Source organism: Heterocephalus glaber, unplaced genomic scaffold (assembly GCF_053883595.1).
Source record: "Heterocephalus glaber isolate CG9 unplaced genomic scaffold, H.glaber_assembly_v1.0 deba00000331, whole genome shotgun sequence".
In the NCBI taxonomy this organism is placed as follows: Eukaryota; Metazoa; Chordata; class Mammalia; order Rodentia; family Bathyergidae; genus Heterocephalus; species Heterocephalus glaber.
This window is the reverse complement of record NW_028258142.1, coordinates 14,841,341-14,862,248: the sequence shown is the minus strand read 5'-3', so window position 1 is coordinate 14,862,248 and position 20,908 is coordinate 14,841,341. Positions and strand designations below refer to the sequence as shown.

At 31.3% G+C, this 20,908-nt stretch overlaps 1 protein-coding gene across 6 annotated transcripts in view; it reads right to left on the bottom strand.

Annotated features, from left to right (window-relative positions):
* Cdh19 (cadherin 19) overlaps positions 1-20,908 on the bottom strand; it is a 119,925-nt gene that overhangs the window by 79,682 nt on the left and 19,335 nt on the right. For 3 of the 6 annotated variants that reach the window (XM_004858459.4, XM_021239263.2, XM_087191519.1), the window contains 2 exons: positions 12,364-12,671; positions 8,023-8,317 (listed from right to left, as the gene is read on the bottom strand). In XM_004858459.4, the coding sequence (XP_004858516.2) occupies positions 8,023-8,317; positions 12,364-12,558 (490 nt within the window). In that variant the 5' untranslated portion in view covers positions 12,559-12,671. Of the gene's footprint in view, positions 1-8,022; positions 8,318-12,363; positions 12,672-13,452; positions 13,566-20,908 lie in introns of all 6 variants that reach the window. The other 3 variants (XM_087191516.1, XM_087191513.1, XM_087191518.1) reach the window with 3 other exon arrangements.

Here is a 20,908-nt window from a genome sequence, read left to right as displayed (position 1 = left end):
TTTTGAAAATTTTGGCTGTAAATTTGAGAAGGATATTTACAATGCTCAATTTTAACATTATTCTATTATCTTTGTCATATTTTAGTTGATTCCTACTTCCTTTTTTCCTGTTCATTTATTTGTGGTATTCAAATTCATAGAATAAACAATTGTAAATGCTCTCAGATATTTAAATTTTTAACAGAATAAAGATATGCGATCCTGAATATTTTCCTGATCAATAATTTACATTCTGGAGAAATATTCAAGAAAGAGTTGAGTGTGATAAAAGAACAACAATAATGAATAAATATCAAAGCAATCCAGAAACACAAAACATTTGATAGATTGTATATGTCTCTGTTTTCCATGAAGACGGTAAGAGAATCAATATGCAGATCCACTTATAATTGGGAATCAATTGAGTAGTTGGCACAAAATTGACAAAATTGATATGAGATGAATAGTGTGTCTTTCAATAGAAATTATCAATTGTCTCATAGAGTCCCCTTTCTCATATTATCAATTAAATATAGGTCAACTTACTTGCTGGTTGACACATAAATAATTAATTTCTACTCTAATTTAATAAGAATATATGTAATACCTTTTTGTCAGTAATATCAGAGACACAAAATGATTGAGCTATTATAAATATCACAAAAAAGCTCTTTTCAAGTACAGCAGGCTTTCTCAGATTCTGTAAGCACTTCTTTTTGTGTTAGGATCACTGTTTTATGCTAGAACCACTCTCAAAATGTACATAAGAAATGTGGTTCCCATCTCTTGGTCATTGGATTCCCTACCAGCATCTTGATAATTGCTATGAATTGTGGTAATTCTTTAAAATATTACTGGAACTATTCTAGTCAAGAAATGACCCATTTCTGCCTACTTATGGAAATGTTTAAAACATTTTATTTTTATAGAAAAAAGTATTTGTGAATTTTAAATCACAAGAAAATAGTTTGAATTATAAGATATATATAAGACATTTGAAGGAACAGAACATATCTATTTTTCAATGAAAATATACATTTGTATTTTATATGTTTATGCACAATTTGTGATATCTCCATGAAACTGGTGGGCTGTTAAATATCTGCTAAAAGTTCATGCATTGAAAAGTTGGGCCAGGCTGATGGTGTTTTGGGGAATCACAGAAATTCTAGCAGGTGGAACATGATTGGAGGAAGCAGGTCTTTGTGGGTGTGCCTTTGAAGAGTGAATTTTCCCATCACTCACTTTCTTTCCTCTTGTCACTTATGAAGTGAGCTACTGTGATCTACACATACTCTGCGCTGGGAAGTTCTGCTTCACCATGGGACCAAAGCACAGATGCCAAATGATCATTAGTTGTAACCTCAGATACCATAAGCCAAAATAAACATTTCTTCCTTTGTCTTTCTCAAGTATTTTGTTACAATAGTGGAAACAACAGTTTATCATATATAGTATAGATGCCTATGTCACACATGCATATGTATCTATATAACCTAAATAAATAATCTATGTAATTGTGAAAGGGACTCTAATATAGATTCTAAAAATTGTGCAACTATAATTCCACATAACTTAAGCAAAAATTGAATTGGGCAATTTAAAGTTTTACTGGAATATGGCTCAAATGAGTTCATAACATAAATGAAAGGTTGTTTTAATATTATTATAACATTATAAAATATCTTGATGTTATGACAGCATAATATATTTTGGGCATTAACAAAATAAAAAGTAAAATATAAAAAAATAGATTAGACATAAAAACCATACATAAAATATTCATGTTTTATTTGCAATAAAAACAGAATATTTGATATAAAAGGTGAATTTCTATATCTGATAGCAGACTTTTAAAAAATTTTTTACAGCAATCACATTTAATTGGGAATTTAAAACTTTCTCACTGAAATAAAAAACTATTTTTTATCATAGGAAAATATTTACTGAACTTCTTAGTACAATGAAATAATATATTTGTATAAAGAAATATTTTGTGGTGGCAGATGCCTGTAATCCCAGCACTTGGGAGGCTGAGGTAGGAGGATCCTCATGAGTTCAGGGCTAACCTGGGCTACACAACTGAGTTCAAAGACACGCTGGTTGCCGGGGATTTAGCTCAGTGGTTCCGGCACCTGCCTCGCAAGCACAGGGTCCCGAGTTCAATCCCTGGTACCAACAAAAAAAACAACAACAACAACAAAAAACGCTGGGCTACATACTGAGATGCTGTCTCAAACCAATACATCAACAACAAGAAAGGATATGTAAATAAAGAAAATAAATAAAACTGTATTAACTAGAATAATTTAAAAGAAAGTGTAATCTGCTAATAAATTAGTTTCCAGAAAACCATTATATTATTAAATCTACACAGGTCCACAAAAATAAATAGCCCACACTGGATATATGCACATTGAATTGCCTCATCATTCACTCCTACATTATACTGTAGAATTGTTCTGTAATCAGAATTGTGTATTTGGTGGTAACTCTTTAAAATTTTGGTTTAGTTCATTGAAATCAAATCAGTAAGGAATTGAAGACAGATAGTGAGAAAATCCTTCTCTTGGTGACCTAAACCCCAAAAGTCACCAGGCATCTCTGACAGGGGTCACTATGGCTTGTTTAGAGTCCCTGAACTGGTAGGAAATTCAAAGAGCCAAAACAACTGGACTCTTAAACCTAAGTATCCTCTTACACCAGTGTCTATTAACAAATGCTGAATAGGAAAAAAAGTTTTCTCAGTTACTGTCTTAAGAGTAACTTACCAATCAATAAACTTTTTCTTAAAATGAAAATAAAAAGAGAATGAATCCAATAAGTCTGAATTCTATTTTTATATCTGTATTTAACATCCTTGACCTGTATCACTATTGAGAGCCTTTTAAATAAATATAAGTTTAAATTACTGGCTATGTGTTTTGTAGCTAGTTCCTAAATCTTTACATTTATCTATTACTAAAAGTTCTTGTGAAATTGTTTAATGTGACATTTGTTTTTGATCATTTAATCATTTACAGTGGAGAAACTTATGAAGGAAACACAGGATATAAATATGTGCCAAGTACTTCAGGAAAAAGTCATAGTGTTCTTTGGAAACTGTTTTGTTGATATTTTCTTTAATTTGTTACGACATACTCAGAAAATTCCAAAGAGCCAATTGTATGTTAATAAGAGGTAAAATACTTATTGTGTATGTGAAATTACATATAAGTTAGATTGTTATGATAATATGGAATGTAATATAAAATGTTGTAAATGTTTGTATAAAGATACATAAAATATTTGATGATTGAAAGTATTAATAATATTTTTCAGACTTATTCTGTCTTCACTGAGTAAAACCTGATGTGAGAAATGTGTAAAGCTGTCACAGAATGGTGAGTAATTTAAATTTTATTATCATCTAGTAGTTCTACTAAATACTGAATGTTTTTCATTTAAATGTTAAGTTTAACATTAGTAATAAACTTGATGGTGTGATGCTGTCTCATCATCTCACAGAGAATGCTTTATCCTCCAGCTATTATGGAAGCCATGCAAACAAAAAGCATAAAAGAGTTATAAATTTGTATGTGCAAACTAATTTAGATATCATGTAGGCAATGAGAAACTCAGCAACCTGTGGCAAGGGCATTTCATAATTAAAGCTTACATTTATTACAGAACACTAAAGTATACATATGTGTCATAGTTTATCTTAGTGTTTCTGTGCAGAGATTCAAACTATAGATTTCAAAATGACTCATTTATTTAGTATGTAATATTTTCTTGGCTTTAAATTCTGTAGTATGAAACTTAACAAGCTTTTCTTAGCACAAAGATATAAATTGTCTAATAGGAAAACTGTTTTAAAAGTTTTAGTACAAGTGCATTTCAATTTAACTGAAATAAATTTCTTGAGATGCAGATTTGTATAATGATCTCTTTTAACGCAATGTAGGTTAAGTACTGTTGTTTTTTACCTACAGTCTAATTCTGTAATTTTGGTAACAATGGAACAGATAAAAGGTGAGTTAGATGATCCAGTGATCAAATTGAATTTCATCATCCCCGCTGTTTATTCATTCACATAGAGATCTGATTTTATTAGTATGAAGATTTTTATTTATTTATAAGTCCTGATGGTCTCATCATTTTTGCATTTATTTTTCAGATACAATTAGTTTATCACCTAGAATCTTGAGTGGAACTCTAAAAATAGATGCTATTTCTCTACTTGTCACCTTAAAAACAATGAAAAGTATTCTTCATTATATTTCTTTTTCTGACAATATCCACTTGAAAACTAGGCCACAGGTATTTTGTTTTATATTTTTATCACCTGTGCTTTTCAGAACTTGATATAGTAGAAGTTAAGTCAAACAAATTAATCTGTTTTTAAGAAAGCAAACAGTATGTTCAGAAGGGATAAGAAGAGTAATTTGTCACAGTCTTGTTTTTACCTCATGTGTCCAAAGGCATTAAATTTTTTAAATCTAATTTTTGAATCTGATGAATTTCAATACATAAAGATTTTTCTTTTTCTAAGAAATGGTTGAATTTATTTAAATTTGTATATTTTACATTAGATTGAATTTAATCTGTTTTTATATCACTGCATTATGATGTACCATATTGATGATAGATTAAAGTGAATTCCCTATGTGACTTCTTAAAAACAATACAAAAGTGATATAAAATATTTCTTGATAATTATGCAGTTCAGTGTAACTGACCTCATTTGCATTTTAAATCTGAAATGCCATGTTTGTCTTTATTTATAACTAATAAGGTATCTAAAGTTTTACCTACAAGTCATTCCATTTTCAAAAACATCCTGATTTCTATACTAAATCAAATGATCAACATAAATATTGGAAACTTTCTAATGTTGAAAGGGATGTGATAGGTGCCTGCTGCTATAAAAATTTGTTGGATTATACTTAATTGGTAAACCTGAAAAGAGTGGGGATAGAAAATATAATTACTAGGCAGAGAAGCTGAGCTGGTCCAGGCACCTGGAAGGAAGCTCCCCCACCACCATCACACGCTCCTAGGGCACAGAAGGTGAGCCAGTCCCAGCACGTGGAAGGAAGCCCCCCACGTTGCCATCCCATGCTCCTAGGGCAGAGAAGGTGAGCTGTGCAGGCACCAGAAGCAACCCCCCTTCCCGTGGAAATGAGAAGACATGTAAAGAAGCCTCAAAAACAGACTTCCGGACCACATACAGCAACCCCAAGGGGAAACAGGGTGGAAAAATCTGATACTAAACAACCTGAACTCTCTTAACTGGCAACAAAAGAGGATCTGGGAAAAATGAAATCAGAAATAATTACTCAGATAACAGCAAAGATTGTGCTTATGGTGCAAGACATGATTAATAAATCTAGAGAGGACACAGATAAAAAAATAGAGGAACTGAGGAACATGATGGAATCCCAACATAGGAAACAAATGGAATCCATTAAACAGATGCAAAAACATTTCCAGGAGATTAAAAACTCCATCGAAAGTCTGAGCAGCAGAATGAAGCAATGTGAGGATAGAATTTCAGATATAGAAGATAAGATTGCAATTAGTGACCAGGAAAAGAAAAATTGCTTTAAAATTGTAAGAGAACATGAGAAATCAATCCAGCAGCTGCTAGATGATGCAAAGAAGAATAACACAAGATGAATTGGAGTCAATGAAGAAAGAGGAGAGAGTGCAGATGACATAAAAAAAACTGTTCACAGAAATGATGGCAGAAAATTTCCCAAGCAGGGGAAAAGAACTTGACATAGAGATAAGTGAGGCATATAGGACTCCAGCTAGCCTTGATCAAAAAAAATCTATACATACGCATGTAATAGTTAGGATTCCAGAAATCCAACAGAAGAACAAAATTCTACAAGCAGTGAGAGAAAAGAAACAAATCACATACAAAGGAAAGCCAATCAGAATCACAGCACACTTCTCAATGCAAACCCTCAAGGCAAAAGAAGATCTTGGAGTGATATATTTCAAGCCCTAAAGGAAAACAGCCTCCAACCCAGATTGATGTACCCTGCAAAACTATCTTTTAAAATTGATGGAGAAATAAGATACTTTCATGATAAAGAGCACCTCAAGAACTTCATGAATACCAAACTGGCACTCCAAAATTTTTGGGAATACCCTAGGAAAAGACAAGGAGGGTCACAAGCCCAGGAAACCCAGCAGAATGAATCCATTGGGAGTGACAATTTAAACGCAAAGGGGAGAATCCAACAAAAAGGAAAAGTCAGGACAAGGCTTTTAAAACTTTTAACTTCATCTCCCAAATGAGTGTATAAGTCAATCTTGTTATTGTAATGATTAGTATTTTTCTGATTCTAGTGTTGCACACCGTTCCTTGTACTATACTGGCTATTTATCATCTTCTTATGTCTACTTTTAATTGGGTTGTCTATTAATGAGCTGTAAGAGTTCTTTATATTTTCTGGTCATAGGTTACATGCATTGTAAATATGGTCTGTTTACGGACTACTTTTTATTTTAATGATGTCATTTAAAGTTCTAAATTTTGATGGAATCTCATTTATCAAATTTTTTCTTTTATACATCATGTTTTTTGTATCCTAGGTAGTTCTTGCCTACCCTAAATTCCTAAACATTTTCCCTTATAATTTCTTCTTAAAGTTTTATACTTTTAGGCTTTCTTATTTAGGTTCATAGACCCCTTCAAGTTATTTTCATGTATGGAAAAAAAGGGTTGAGGTTAATTTTTTATATATGGATACCAGGTGTTCTAGTGCCGTTTGCTGAAAACACTATCTCTTCCTCGGCTCTTGAATTGAGTTTATATTCTATAAAATGCTAATGTGAAATAATCTCTCAAAACTCAGTGGACCATATATGTGTGATTCTATTTCTAGATTCTCTGTTTTATTCCAATGATCTATATGTCTTTCCTTACACCAACACTGCTTTGATTACTGTAGCATTAGAAGAAGTCTTAAAATTAGGTACTAAACGTCTTCCAACATTGTTTTTTTGTCCTTTTTTTTTTTTTTAACTTTTCTAGGTCCTTTGTACTCCTACATAACTTTTAAATTTCAATATCCAATTCTTCATTTACAGCAAGTATACACAGACCTGAATTTTTATATATACCTTATGTTTTCTAATCCTGCTAAATTCAAATACAAGATGTAGGGGCTCCTAGAGATTTCTTAGTACTTTCTCTGTAGATGACCATTTTATCTACATATAAAGATTTTACTTCTACCTTGCCAATCCTATCCTAATTGTGTCATTTTATTGCCAGACCAATTTTGTTGGGCCTGGGTTTCAAAGTTTAATGGACAGATAAAGAGTAAGCATATCTGCCCTTGTTCCCCACCTTAAGGAGAAAGCATGGTATCTTCTCCATTCATATAAGGCATTCTCACTGAAAGTATGGAGTACATGCCTTTAAGCTGTTGAGAAGGTTCTGTTCTACTTCTAGTCTCCTGATAGCTTTTACCATGAACAGCTGTAGAATTTAGTCCAATACTTTTTCTCCAACTAGTGACAAAAGTGTTTTCCCCCACTGGAATGATATCTTGAGTTTCCAAGGCAGTCAATTTTTAAAGCTTATAGAAATTACTATCTTCTACATGTATTGTATTTAAAATATTAACAGCAGTAACATTCAGTTTGAAAAGAAACTTGAAGTGAACATAGTTGCATAGAGGTATTTTCCTAGTTTCAGTTTTTTGTCTTTATATACTATTGTTTTGATGCATATAGTTGCATAGGTTTTATAAATTGACTTTCTATATTTCATAAGTACATTTTATAGAATTTTATCATTGTGCAAATAAAAATAAAAATATCTAAGCTTCTTATTGCTTTTAAGTTTGAAATAATAACAGATATTAATATATACACTATTGTATAAAATTTTACTACGTAGTTGATTTTTTTTTTAAATTACTTAACCATGATGGAAGCACTAATATAGAACTTAAAATAATCTGCTTCCACACATATTTTGAACATTTTAATTCTGTTGTTATTGCTAATATATGTTTGATGTAAATTAATATGTAATACCTTCTGGAGACATCTCAGGTACCATGGCCTCATAAGGTTCATCTAGGAATTTTGGTTCATTGTCATTGATATCCAAAACTCTGATGACAAATTCAGACTCAGGTTCCACAGCCCTTCCAGTAGTGGTGTCTATTACCTGGGCTCTCAGAATGTACAGGGATTGTTCTTCTCTATCAAGCTTCTGGTTGGCATATATGTCACCTGTGTTATCATCAATGTCAAAAATATTTCCAGCTCCAGCTCCCAATAGTTTGTACTGGAAAGAGTTGTTTCCATTATCTAAATCAGATCTTAGCTGCAAATACAAAGAGGGACAAGTGAGTATCCAGATATGCTGAAAAGAACAAGTCTGTTTTAATTATTTTGTTTTCAGGTATGCTAGTCCTTTCTCAAGTCAACAATTCTATGTAATATCTATATTATATTAAGGGAAGTAAAATATAAGCTTTAAAATTAAAATCTGTCATTATGCAGAGGAGGCTGAATTTTCAACACATAAATAACTTCAGAAATTTTAGTATTCTAAATAGAAGTAGATAACTCTAATGAAAAATATAGTAACTTAAAATATGTCTTTTTAATAAATTATGCACAATGTAATTGGTTTAAGCTTGTTTTGTGATTTCAGTGAAATTATATTTTCAAATATTTATATTATGGGACTTAGACAATGTGAGAAGAATAATAAATTATTTAAAACATAACAACTATTTAATCACCTATTTAAACAATGCTTTTCATTATTTTGTCTGAGAATACATGGAAAATATGGAAATAATTGAGAAAAAAATTAAGAAAGATAAGTAGAAGATGATCTCAGCAATACACTAGGTATTTATAATATAGAAAAATAATCACAAGTTTCTGTGTATTCATTCAAACCAGTAATCATAACATAGAGGTACATATTATTGATGTAAGAAATCATATCTTTAGTGAAGGAAAGGAGGACTGAAAATTTTTGAAAGTTTGGCAGTGTCACGTGTTTTGGTATAGATTTATGAGTTTGACCATCTTATTATCTTTCTAATCCCAGAGCCTCTCCTAATCACAATTCTATAATGTGCTCTTTAGTGTATGGATTTTAATGGAAAATATAAACTCTTGTCTTCCAATACAATCTATTTACTTCTCAAATGTGCATTTTGTTCTTATGCTAAATTTTTTTTTCATTTTGAAAAAAGAAAGTAAATTTGTTCATCTTTTTTAGTTTATAAATTATTTAATTTTAAATGTATATATATATACTACAGGTGTTACTATGATAAAGTAAATTGATTGTCTTTTTTTATATAATAAATTACTTTTATATAAAGAGCTCCCCCTTTTAAAAATAATGATACCCTTGTTATTGCAGATGTGCCTTTTCTAGATTCATCATCCTTGAATATGCTCTTTAAAGTAAGAGCACCTCTCAAAATATGAAGTTAAACATGAAGTATAATCTTAATTCAGAACTTTCCATTTGCTTGACTTTAATCAAATTTTTATGTTACTGTGGAGAAAATCTACACATATCTATAACCACTAATTTAAAGTCTTAATGTATTAAGTATCAGTGCTATGTAATAAAGCAAAAACAAAAACAAATGAAAGAAACTTCAGCTTGTGTTTCCACTGTAGTTCATTTCATTTGCTATTCTTGATTATTCAGAAAGAGAAATATTCTGTTATAATGTCTAGAAATTAAGAAAAATAAATGTATGTTCCAATTGTTGTATCAAATGAAGAATGAATGGCCTATATTTTAAGGGTATCATATGCATATAATATAGTATGATAATCTACTCATCATTAAAATGATGTTGTTATATTTCATAATGAAAAATGTATGATAAGCACAGTTATGGTATAATTTTCAAAATCAATTAGATTTTGAAATGTTTGCTTTAATACTTACCTCTTGGTGTCACAAAATGCATTTGTTAAACATATTTTTGACACTAGTAAATATTGTGGAATTTATTTTATTTCTGTTTAAAAGATATTTTTCTCAATTAAATAGCCATTTTAAATTTGGCAAACCTGAGCCACTTGAAATTCCACTTAATTGTTCTTCTTTGTTTTAACCAATTTTAACAAATGAATTAAAAGGAAGTTTTCTTGGACACAGGAGTTACACTTTATCTTTACTAGCTTTTTAATTATGAGCCCTTAAGTTTATATTATAGTTCTCTTTTTTAAACCAATTATCTTTATGTTATTTAAGCCACATGAAATTGTTTAGAGGGAAAAATCTACTAGGATATTTCCATAATTTTTCAAAAATTTTTATTGTTTTGGTAGTAGGGATTGAACTTGAGGCCTTCACGTTGAGCTACTATAACCCCAGCTCTTTTTTAATTTTTGAGACAAAGTCCCACCAAGGCACAAATTTGCCCAGACTGGGCTGGAAATAGCCCTCCTCCTGCTTCATAGTGCTAGGATTACAGAGGAGCACTGAAGTGTATAGGAACAAAGGACAAAGCAGAGACTAAGAGTCTCAGAGCTTGACAGAGACTGACAGTATCAAGGCTGATGGTCTTAAGGCTTGCCCTTCCTGCTAAACCCACGAAGGTCACTGTGACCAAAGATGAGATGCTGAAACAACACCTTCCTTTCCTGTACTTCCTATCTCCCTATGTCTTCAAGACAACTTTTTTTTTTTTTTTTTTTGGTACTGGGGATTGAACTCGGGTCCTTGAGCTTGCCCACCATGCAATGAAACCACTGAGCTAAATCCCCGGCCCAACAACTGCATTGGGCGGGCATCGAACTTGGGCCTCCTGCATGGAAGTGAGAATTCTACCACTGAACCACCAATGTGAGACTTCAAGACAAACTTTAAAAAAAGTAAAAAAAAAGCAACATTACCTTCACCTTCCTACACTACTAAATTCTGATTCTGTAAAATTCCCCTTGCTCCCCTGCCCTGGCTAAAGAACAGATAAATATAAGAACAAACTTAGAAACAGGCCTCAGACTCTGGAAGATGACTTCCACTGGGCCTGCTAGATAGCAAACAAACCTGCCTTTCCCTTCAATTCTCTGAATTCTCCCCTCTTCCTTGGTCTGCCAACCCTCCGAGAGCCATTTTAGCATCACCACCTTTGGCTTCCAAAAATACATTCTATAGAATGAAAAGAGGGATAGGCAAAATCAATCAATCTATGATAGGAGGAAAATGGAGGGTGGTGTAAGGAGCAGCAAAAGGAGAAACAACTAGAAAATGTGCCAACCACAAAGGTAGCATTTGTTCCAGTCACATGGGTCTGCTTCCCTGCAGTATCATATTTACTAGTTATTTGCTTGTCACCCTGTTCAGTGGCACTCTATGGAGCTCATTGCAAATGTGGTAGGCATGACTCAGAGTTAACTGTCAAGAACTTGATGAACTACATGTTTTGTGCTTTACCTACAGATATCTTAAAAAATCACATGGGGGGAGAAATAGTGTTTGTAGCAGGCATGATCACACTCTCACAAACACATGTTTTCAATTTGCTTGCCCAAGAGCTAAGTCTTTGGTTGAATGTACTCATATATGTTTGGCTGATAAGTGAAATTTCATGGAATCTGGACATCTACTAACTGCAGCAATCTTGAATATGCTAGGAGAAGACAGTTAATAAATACTGAGTACTTTGCCCTTTGGACCCAATTTAATTTTAGTGCAAATTAATTAGCCGTTAAACTTATTTCAGTTCATTCAACTAGGCAAAGAGGCTTCTGGAAAAGGAAAAATAGACATGACATAGTAATTACCTAGGTTTAAAGAAAACTAAATAATTATAAAACTCAAAAACATAAATAGATATTCTATCTCACTAAGAAAAATTTCTTAAAAATACATTCTTCTGAAAGTGAAAATAATTATTCTTTGTACTTCAAATTCTCTAATCAAATGAAATATGTAACCTCTTGAAGTTCCTTGGCTGTAAAAGGATATTGTGTTAATTTGCTTCTTTAAAGATGAAAGAGGGGTCCATCAACAGCTACTTAACAGAAATTCAGGCTAAGTATTGTTGGTAAATAAAAATTGACTCCATATGGCTTCTTTGACCAATTACCAAAAACAAAACCATTAAATTTTCAGAAGTTTATAAATGAAAATAGCATTTTCATAAAGGATACTAAAGTAAAATGTGAAATCCAATAATTTTTCTCTTCCTTTTGATTTTTAGTGGATATTTTAGATGCTTCCAAATCTGAAAATTTAAGATTGTGTTTGAGGATTTCAACAGTTTCATTGAGAAAAAAAAGGCGGGGGGGGGGGACTCATCAAACACTAAAACTTCCCTAACTCATTTTTGTGACATTGTTACAGTGCCCTTTAGTAAAACACTTTCAGAAAATAGGTACCCGTCCAATGAGATGCCTAGTTGTGTTCATTTCCTCTGGGACAAAAAAATGGTTCCACACCCAGCCACGCTTCACTCTCAAGTGAGATCCCACTGGTTGCTTAACCTTCTCGGTTTTATAGTTTTCTGCAGCCTTGTGACAAGGCCATAGGAGAGGAATTCCCAGGATAAAAGATAGGAAGATATAACAATCCATTCTGATGTCTCTGGATTCCAGCTGTTACTCTTCATAGGAAACAGGACGTTGCGAACAAAAATCTCGTGTTTCTTTATAATCTTTTTTTAAAAACTTAAATGTCTTTTACATTCCTAAAGCGTAAGAACAAAACAAAATTTGACATATAAGAAATAACATTTTTTCATAATTGCTAAAGACAGGTAACATCTCCATCTAAGACAAAATAGACTAAAAACATACATTTAATTTATCTTCCAATTAAGCTGCTTGATTATATTTTGTAATTCACCAGTAATTTTATTGAAATAATTACAAATTTCTACTCAGGCATCATTTGTTTTAAACTGCAGTCATAAATCTGCCTGAAGGTTGAAAATTTATTGGAGCATTCTCCTTGATTGACAGCTGACACTGAGATAGAATTTTTATTATTATTTAATGTGCTTACTTCAACTTTCCGTCCTAGCCAAAAACTCAAGCTAGTTTGTTGAAGCAACAGTCAAGCCAGAGAAATAAAAGTAATATATCTCTTTTTTCACTCAATAGAACTAAACTTTCTCTCTTCTATTCCCAAAGTATGATATCTTAAGCAGTTGAATAGACAAAATAAAAAATTAGGCTTAATACCTGAGAGATTTAATAATCAATTAGACTAAAATATTCTGACTAGAATTTCTTTGCAATGTACTTATTTTTTATAATTAGATATGGAAAAGGAGCATTTATTTTAAAGAAGTAAAGGCATTTTTAGATAATAAACACAAAAATATGATGTCTGGGGAAAATGGCTCAGTGTTTACAATATGTAAGTTGGGTATAAAAACTATCTTCTATTACTTAAATATTAAAACATAAAACAGACATGTTGAGTTTTACATTTAAAATCTCCCATTTAACTAAGGCAGAACTTACCAATTGTCTCTCTCAGGACTGGTACTTCTTATCCTTATATGTAATTGAATAGCTTTGCATTTCCCCCATCTACACAGTCCTTACATAAAAAAAAATTGGATGTATTTCTTTGGCTTTCATAAAAAAAAATAATTTAGTGAGTTCCACAGTATCGTTTACTATCACATAATCAACAGCAACGCCATAGGATCTCAGGTCAGGAGTTTCTTTGCACAGTCTTGTTTTGAATATGCTGAAAATATTTTATGAACATCTCGAGAGAATATTTTTAGAACTTGGACTATGGTTAGGAAGGTTGTTTAAAAACACCTAATTAAGAAAGAACACGGGAATTCTGTGTTCCCTCTGTATTTCCTTGGAGTGAATATATTCTAGTAATTTACTTATTGAAGAGATTCAGAAGGAGGTGAAAATTCAGGATGAATTTCATCCTTAAATTGAATATTTAAAATGCATACATCTATATTAATAACTAATTTATAATTTTCTTTATGAGAAAATATTTTTTAAAATATGGAAAACTATCACTCATACTGATATACAAAGTATGTATTATATTTGAGTTAATAACTTTTCTGTTAAATTATTATTATGATATTCTCATATAGCTATAGAGACAGTATAATGAACACATCTATTTCACTACCTAGTTTTAACAATTACCAAAATATTATCAGTCTCATATCATCCACACATGGGCACACTTACTGATAGTAAACAAATTTCAAATGTCAATCATTTTAATAGTTTGAGACACACATACACACACACATACACCATGAAGGCTACATATGTGGTTGTATGTACACATTGTAAATATCAAAGTTGACCGGGCATAGTGGAGCATGCCTGTAACCCCAGCACTGGGGAAGCTGAGGCAGGAGGGCTGCTTCAAGTTTGAGGCCAACTTGAGCTAACTGGTGAAGTCATGGGTAGGGTGAACTATGAAGTGAGACCTTATCCCATAAATCAAAATGAAATAGAGTAAAATGTCAAAATCAATCATTCAAATTACAAATAAATCTTTAATATATTAAAATATTGATCAAGTGTCATTCAATGCATCAGCTTCCTCATTCTATTTTTAGTTTCCTTTCCCTATGTGTAGTGAAAACTGTCATTTGTTTCTGTAGTGTTTCCAACATTCTGAGTTGGGATAACTGGATCCCTATGGTGTGATTTGATAGGGCTCTTTGTCTAATAAACTTCACAAAAATTTCTAGAGGTTTGATTAAATGCAAATTAAAATATGTCAAAGGCATTATAAAGGTAATGGTGTGTAGTTCCTATTCCCTGTAATCCTGAATCTCAAAATTACCTAGATTTTTAAACATTTTGTTTCTAATGTTATGGTCAGTTTTGAAGCTAATATTCATTGGTAGATTCTTATATTGCCAGAGGATTCATTCACTATGAATTTTCTAACCAAATCTCTTTAAAAATTTACCTATTAGAGATAGTCATTGCCTAAGTTGAATATTTCAGAGACTAAATAGTAAACCACAATAAGACAGAAACACTTAATAATATAATACTTGAAAAAATCACTTGTTGATTTTATGAAAAAATTGAACATTGTAGAAGAAAATATCTTTAGCTTTGAAAACACTTCAGTGGAAACTAATCTAAGTGTAGCAAGAAAACCAATGGTAGAAAAATAGTTCTTTAAACAATGAAGAATTTCAATATTTCAGGAGAATATATAATACAACATATAATATACTATATATATATAAGAGATAATCTATATATTTGAATCACATAAGGAAAAGTGGGAAAATATTTTTTAAGAGAGCAAGTTTTCAAAATTTATGTGAGAAAAATATCTCCCCCAAAATCACAGCAAACACAAGGAAAAGTGAAAACAACAAAAATAGCACCTAAGTATAATAAAATAAAATTATTTAAAATCTAATATAAATAAAAACATTAAAACCACAATTGAAAATCTGAAAAATAACAATGTGCATTAAATATTCATCAGAAGTAAAAAAAAATTTTTAAAACTTCATCAGAAGTAATGTAAAACTAATAACGGTAGATAGCACACATGAAATTTTCAGAAAAAAACTTCTAACCTATAATTACATATTCTACAGATCAGAGGCATACATGGGAAAGTGGGAGCAATTATCAGCAGCATGAGTTAAAAAACAATGACAAAATCTTCAGATGAAAGACTCACAAATCTACAAAAAGTAATAATTGATGCAGAAATATTAAATATGTACATAAATTAAAAGGCTGTTTTTCTTATTAACATTTTTGAAAACTGCAATAACATATTATGAGATATAAAGAAACAAAATTCATGATGATAATGGGACATGTGATGAGATAGCAGAAATGGAAATGTTTGTACCTGCTCCTTATATTATGTATAGGAATATGTAACAGTAATTCTTCTAGACTACTGTAATAAAAATGCACACTTAAATTACTAGAACAGTAACAACAAAGAAATAAAAATGTACAGAAGAAGTAAAATTCTAATAAATACTGCATTAATAAGATAAGATATGGGAAGTTGGAAGAAACAGTGAATTCAAGTTGCATAGCAGGAACTTCAAAATCAGTCACACTGTTAGAAAGGAACTAATAGAACTTCATGAATAAAAAGTAGAGATTGCTAGGTGAGAGTTACAATTTAACCCAACTATGTACTCTACAGCAGGATACACTTTAATTATACAAAGAGATAGATCAGAAGAAAAGTGATGAGAAGAGGTAAAAATAAAAATCATACCCACTTCCCAGCATCCATTATATTTTAAAATGGGAAGAAAGTGTTCAAATGGGAAGGAGAACAAGGGAAGAGGGAAGGAGAAAGAAAGGAAGGAACAAGAAAAAAAGTAAAAACAGAAGGAAAAGATGGAAACAAAGCTTCTTTATATAGGGAGGGGAGGGGGCTTGAGGGGGTGAATGGAATAAAATAAAATAAAATTTTAAAGAGTCATACTTCAAGTTATCTGAAATAGTTATATTATTATTTCAAGTAAAATTTTGTGATAAAGAACATTATGTGAAATAACAAGGGATATGTACAAAGATAGATGTTTTCAGTCCACCAAAATAAGTGTTGTACAGAGATCAGCTGGACTGGAAGAAAAGAACCTGAGCTGGCAAGTTTTGGATTAGCTGATTAAAGTAACGAGTCAAAAATGAAAGAGTTACAGTCACCATGATATAAATTGGAAACCAAAACCAGACAAAGTGCTGACATCGCCTATTCCAAGGAACAACACACTAGTCAAAGGTCAGGTAGATCAAAACAGACAGTTTGTCTCATTGTAGGAGAGATCTCTACCCCCACCAAAAAAAAAAAAAAAAAAAAAAAAAACCAGAAAAAAAAGAAAAATCAGTCATTTTCATGGAATCCAGAGTAGAGGAGAGCATGAGGGAAAAGTAGGAGCAGAAACCAAGTGAGAACATACTCAGAGTGTAGAAAGCATCTACAGTATTTCAACTGCTTCACCCAATAAAGATGATTCTGTATAGGTGCTTGAGAAAGACATCAGTCCAAAGTCATAAATACACATATCTAGGAATCAAAGTACTGGCGCTAGGAATGTAAAAATTAGAAGAGTATCTCCTGACAGAAGAGCATGTATTCTTGACGAGAATCCCTTCAGAGACTAAAATGCACTGATAATGCACCAGCAGTGGTGTAGGCAGAGTAGAATTTCTCAGTGGGGTCTGTCCAGTAGAGCATTTGCCTATAGTAAAGCCTGAAAAATCAAACAAAAGAATCAAACTCCATAACTGTTGTAAAGGAAAGAAGGAGGGAGATTATTCTAATGCACAACAACTCAAAAATCAAGTCAATGGAGAAAAAATAATTTTTATGCCAAAACATTTGTGTATTCATTTGAGGGGACAAAAAAAATACTTGATCTACATTTTATCATATGCAAAGTCAAAAATCATGCATGAAAACAGAGGAGAAATCTTTGTGACATCATTGATAAAGATTTCTTATAAATAATCTCAAAAGCACATTTGTTAAAAAGTCATAAATTAGACTTTATCAAAATAGAGAAATTCTCTTCAAAAGATCCTATTTGATCTTACAGTTATTGTAACAAATTACTACAAACTCCATGACTTTTAATGACATGCATTTATTCTCTCATTGTTTTATAGGTCAGAAGTTCACAATGTGTTTTTCTGAGATGAAATCAAGATGTCATCAAGGTTATGCCGTCAAAGAATTTTTAGAAGATAATTTCCCCACATTTTCCAAATTCTTTAGCTACAATTCAATTGCATATTTGGAACATGACCAAATAGCAGCAAAGCTTTCTCTGTTCCATTTTTATGTTGTTTTCTCCTTTGGGTTTTGTGTCATATTTCCCACTCCCTCCTCTTAGAATGACGTGTGTGATTGGATTGACAGCCTACTTGGATAACCCATAATAATCTCCCTATCTTAACAATTTCACCTTTCACTATAGTGGTAACATTAATACATTTCAAGGAATAGGACTATGATACTTTTAGCAGCAATTATTCAGTCCACCACAAATGGCAGTATGAAAATAGACATGTCGTAGTCTGAGAAGGAATATTTGTAATTATGTATTAAAGACGTAGCCAAAATGTAAAGGACTTCCAAAACTTAATAAAAACTACTAAATTTTTAAATGGCAAAACATTTGGAAAGAGATACCACAAAACAGAGTTAAAAAATATATAATCATATATTTCAAAAGGAAAATACAAATTAAAATTACAATGAGATATCAGAACCTTGTGCTTGGGAGGTAGGTGGTGGCACCACTAAGCTAAATCCCCAGCCCTTATTTTAGAGAGACTGACCATCCTTAGTTTTGGAGAAAATTTAGAACAATTATTTCCATTTCATGTCTGGAGTAAATGTAAAATAGTGTGGACATTTCAGAAAATTTTGGTAGTTTGATAAGTTTAAGCACACATGTATCTACCTTAGGATCCAATTATTCCACTACCATGTATTTATCCTAGAGAAATACAATCATGTGTCCATGCAAAAAGATTCACATAAATGTTTAAACAAGTATATTTAGAATAGTTGAAAACTGAGACTAACTAAATACACATGAGCAAATTAATGTGTTAAAATATATGTTATGGCTATGTAATGTAATGATCACTATTACAAAGATATGAAGTATTGATACAATACAAACCAATTATGCCGAGTATAAAAAGTCTGAAAAATAGCTTGGATTATTGTTTCTGTATGTGATTGTTAACCATAATCATGTTGATTTAATTGTCTTAAAATACACCCAGGGAATTATGAAAGCATAGTTCTGAGGGTTTCTGAGTGGGTCATCAAGGGTCAACATGAGGTACTACATATGTCCCTGATCCGTGCCTCTGTGGCACTATTCCCTTGCTCTGTTTAGAAGAACTAAGCATCATTGTTCTGCCACACCCTCTGCCATGATGGTTCTGCCTTGGAGACAATTGACCATGGACTAAATCTCCTGAAACTGTAAGCCAATTTATACTTCTACTTCTTTAAGTTATGGGTATTGGTTATTGTGTCTAGTAACAAGAAACCTGAATAATATACCATTTATAAATAACTCTACAAAGTTTGAACCAATCAATATGACAAAAACCAGATTATTATCTGAGAGGGAATGAGGCTAGGAGTTAAGAGTAGATAGAATAAGATAACCAAGAGACATGAGGGAACTTTTAAGAGTAATGGATGACTATATTAACTTCTTTGATGGTTTCATGGAAGTAACACGGTGTTTTTAAAAAATCTACTCTATTAGAGAAAATGCAGTTTAGTGTGTCTTGTTTATGATGCTAAATTTTTTGATTTATCAAAACCTTGAAGAATAAATTTAAAAGTTTTTTGAGGTAGAATAGGCAATATGCTTCCAATGTGTTATAATGTGCCATGGGAATACAACATTTAATGTATTTTTAGCAAAGAAGTAGAAAGATAAGTTCCAGGTTTAACCTGTCATATTAGAATAAAATAAATAAAACCAAAGGAAATAATTAAATAAATGCAAATTTTGAATCTTTTTGAAGATTTACTACTCCCAATATGACCTGTAGAATATCAGATTCTTGTTAAGAATGTGTAATATTGAACTTGTCCAGCAACACTGATACAAAGTCTGTATTTCCTCACATTACCCAACAGGACTAAACCCTCAAGGAATTCTTAAGAGCACTGGCCTAACACACAACTGATCTACATTATTCAAATCTCCATAGTTTACAAAAAAGTAAGCCTATATAAGATGCTCTTCTAGATTAAAGTAGGTTCAAGAGACACCAAAACTAGTGTAAAATGAGTATGTTTGGATTATGATTTTTTACTACCTTATTTTTACAGAATGATGAAAATATAATGTGCATAGAGTGCTAGATGGAAATGAAGATATATTGATAATTTAACTAATTGAAAATTTTTCCAGTTGTATAAAAACATGCAGTTTTATATTGTCATCGTGAATAGTGAAACAAGTCAGTATTGTAACTAACATGATATCCAAATTTTTTTCACAATAAAATAAGAAGATACCCAGTCATTGTAGCCAAAGCTTGATAATAATTGCTGTAATTGTGTCACAAATATGTGAGTAATTTATTATTTTTCACTTGTGTTTAAAATTTACATATGAAAACAAAAATAACAACAAAGTTCTATGTTAAAACAAAATGTTGGACAAAAATATATAAAAACATTAATACCAGCTACTGATTAAAGTGTACAGTAAATAGATTCATTATTCATAAAATTTAAAGTTTAAACAAATACTTTGGATATAATTTGGATGAATAGTGTATTCATTAAAGTGTTAATATATAAATTAAGTTATATTTTACTGCATTACACTTAAATATGTATTTGACCACTGGGAATAAGTATAGATTGGATCAATTTGAAAAAAAATATGAAAAATAACATTTAAATTAGGATGCCAAATGAAAGAAATTATGTAATTCTTTTCAAATTACAAGGAAATACCTATAAAACTATCTAAGTGAAGAGATTCTATATCATGATATTTTAGTTATGGAAAAACTCACCTCCATTTTTTTATGGTAATTACCATAATAGTAGAAAGTGAAACTGCTTTAAAAACTGACTTCTATGCATATGTCACATTTTCTTTCCTCTAAAACAACCCAAGGTAAATATATCAAATAATAAGCCTCATTAAATATGAATATTTCTCTATATGATATATATTTTTCAGATTGAGTTAATAACTGAAATATTTCATAACCAAATTTAAAATTACAAGTTACACTGACATCAATTCAGAATTCTCAACTTTATCAAAGAGGAATGAAAATTCTTTCATTTGAACCTTACATGTATTTATATACAAGACAAATTAATGAAATAATAGCAGTAGTTTTTTTGAATTATGAAATATTGTGGCTTTATTTATACTCTTCTATTAACTTTCCATAATAGTCGTGCATTTAAGGGGAA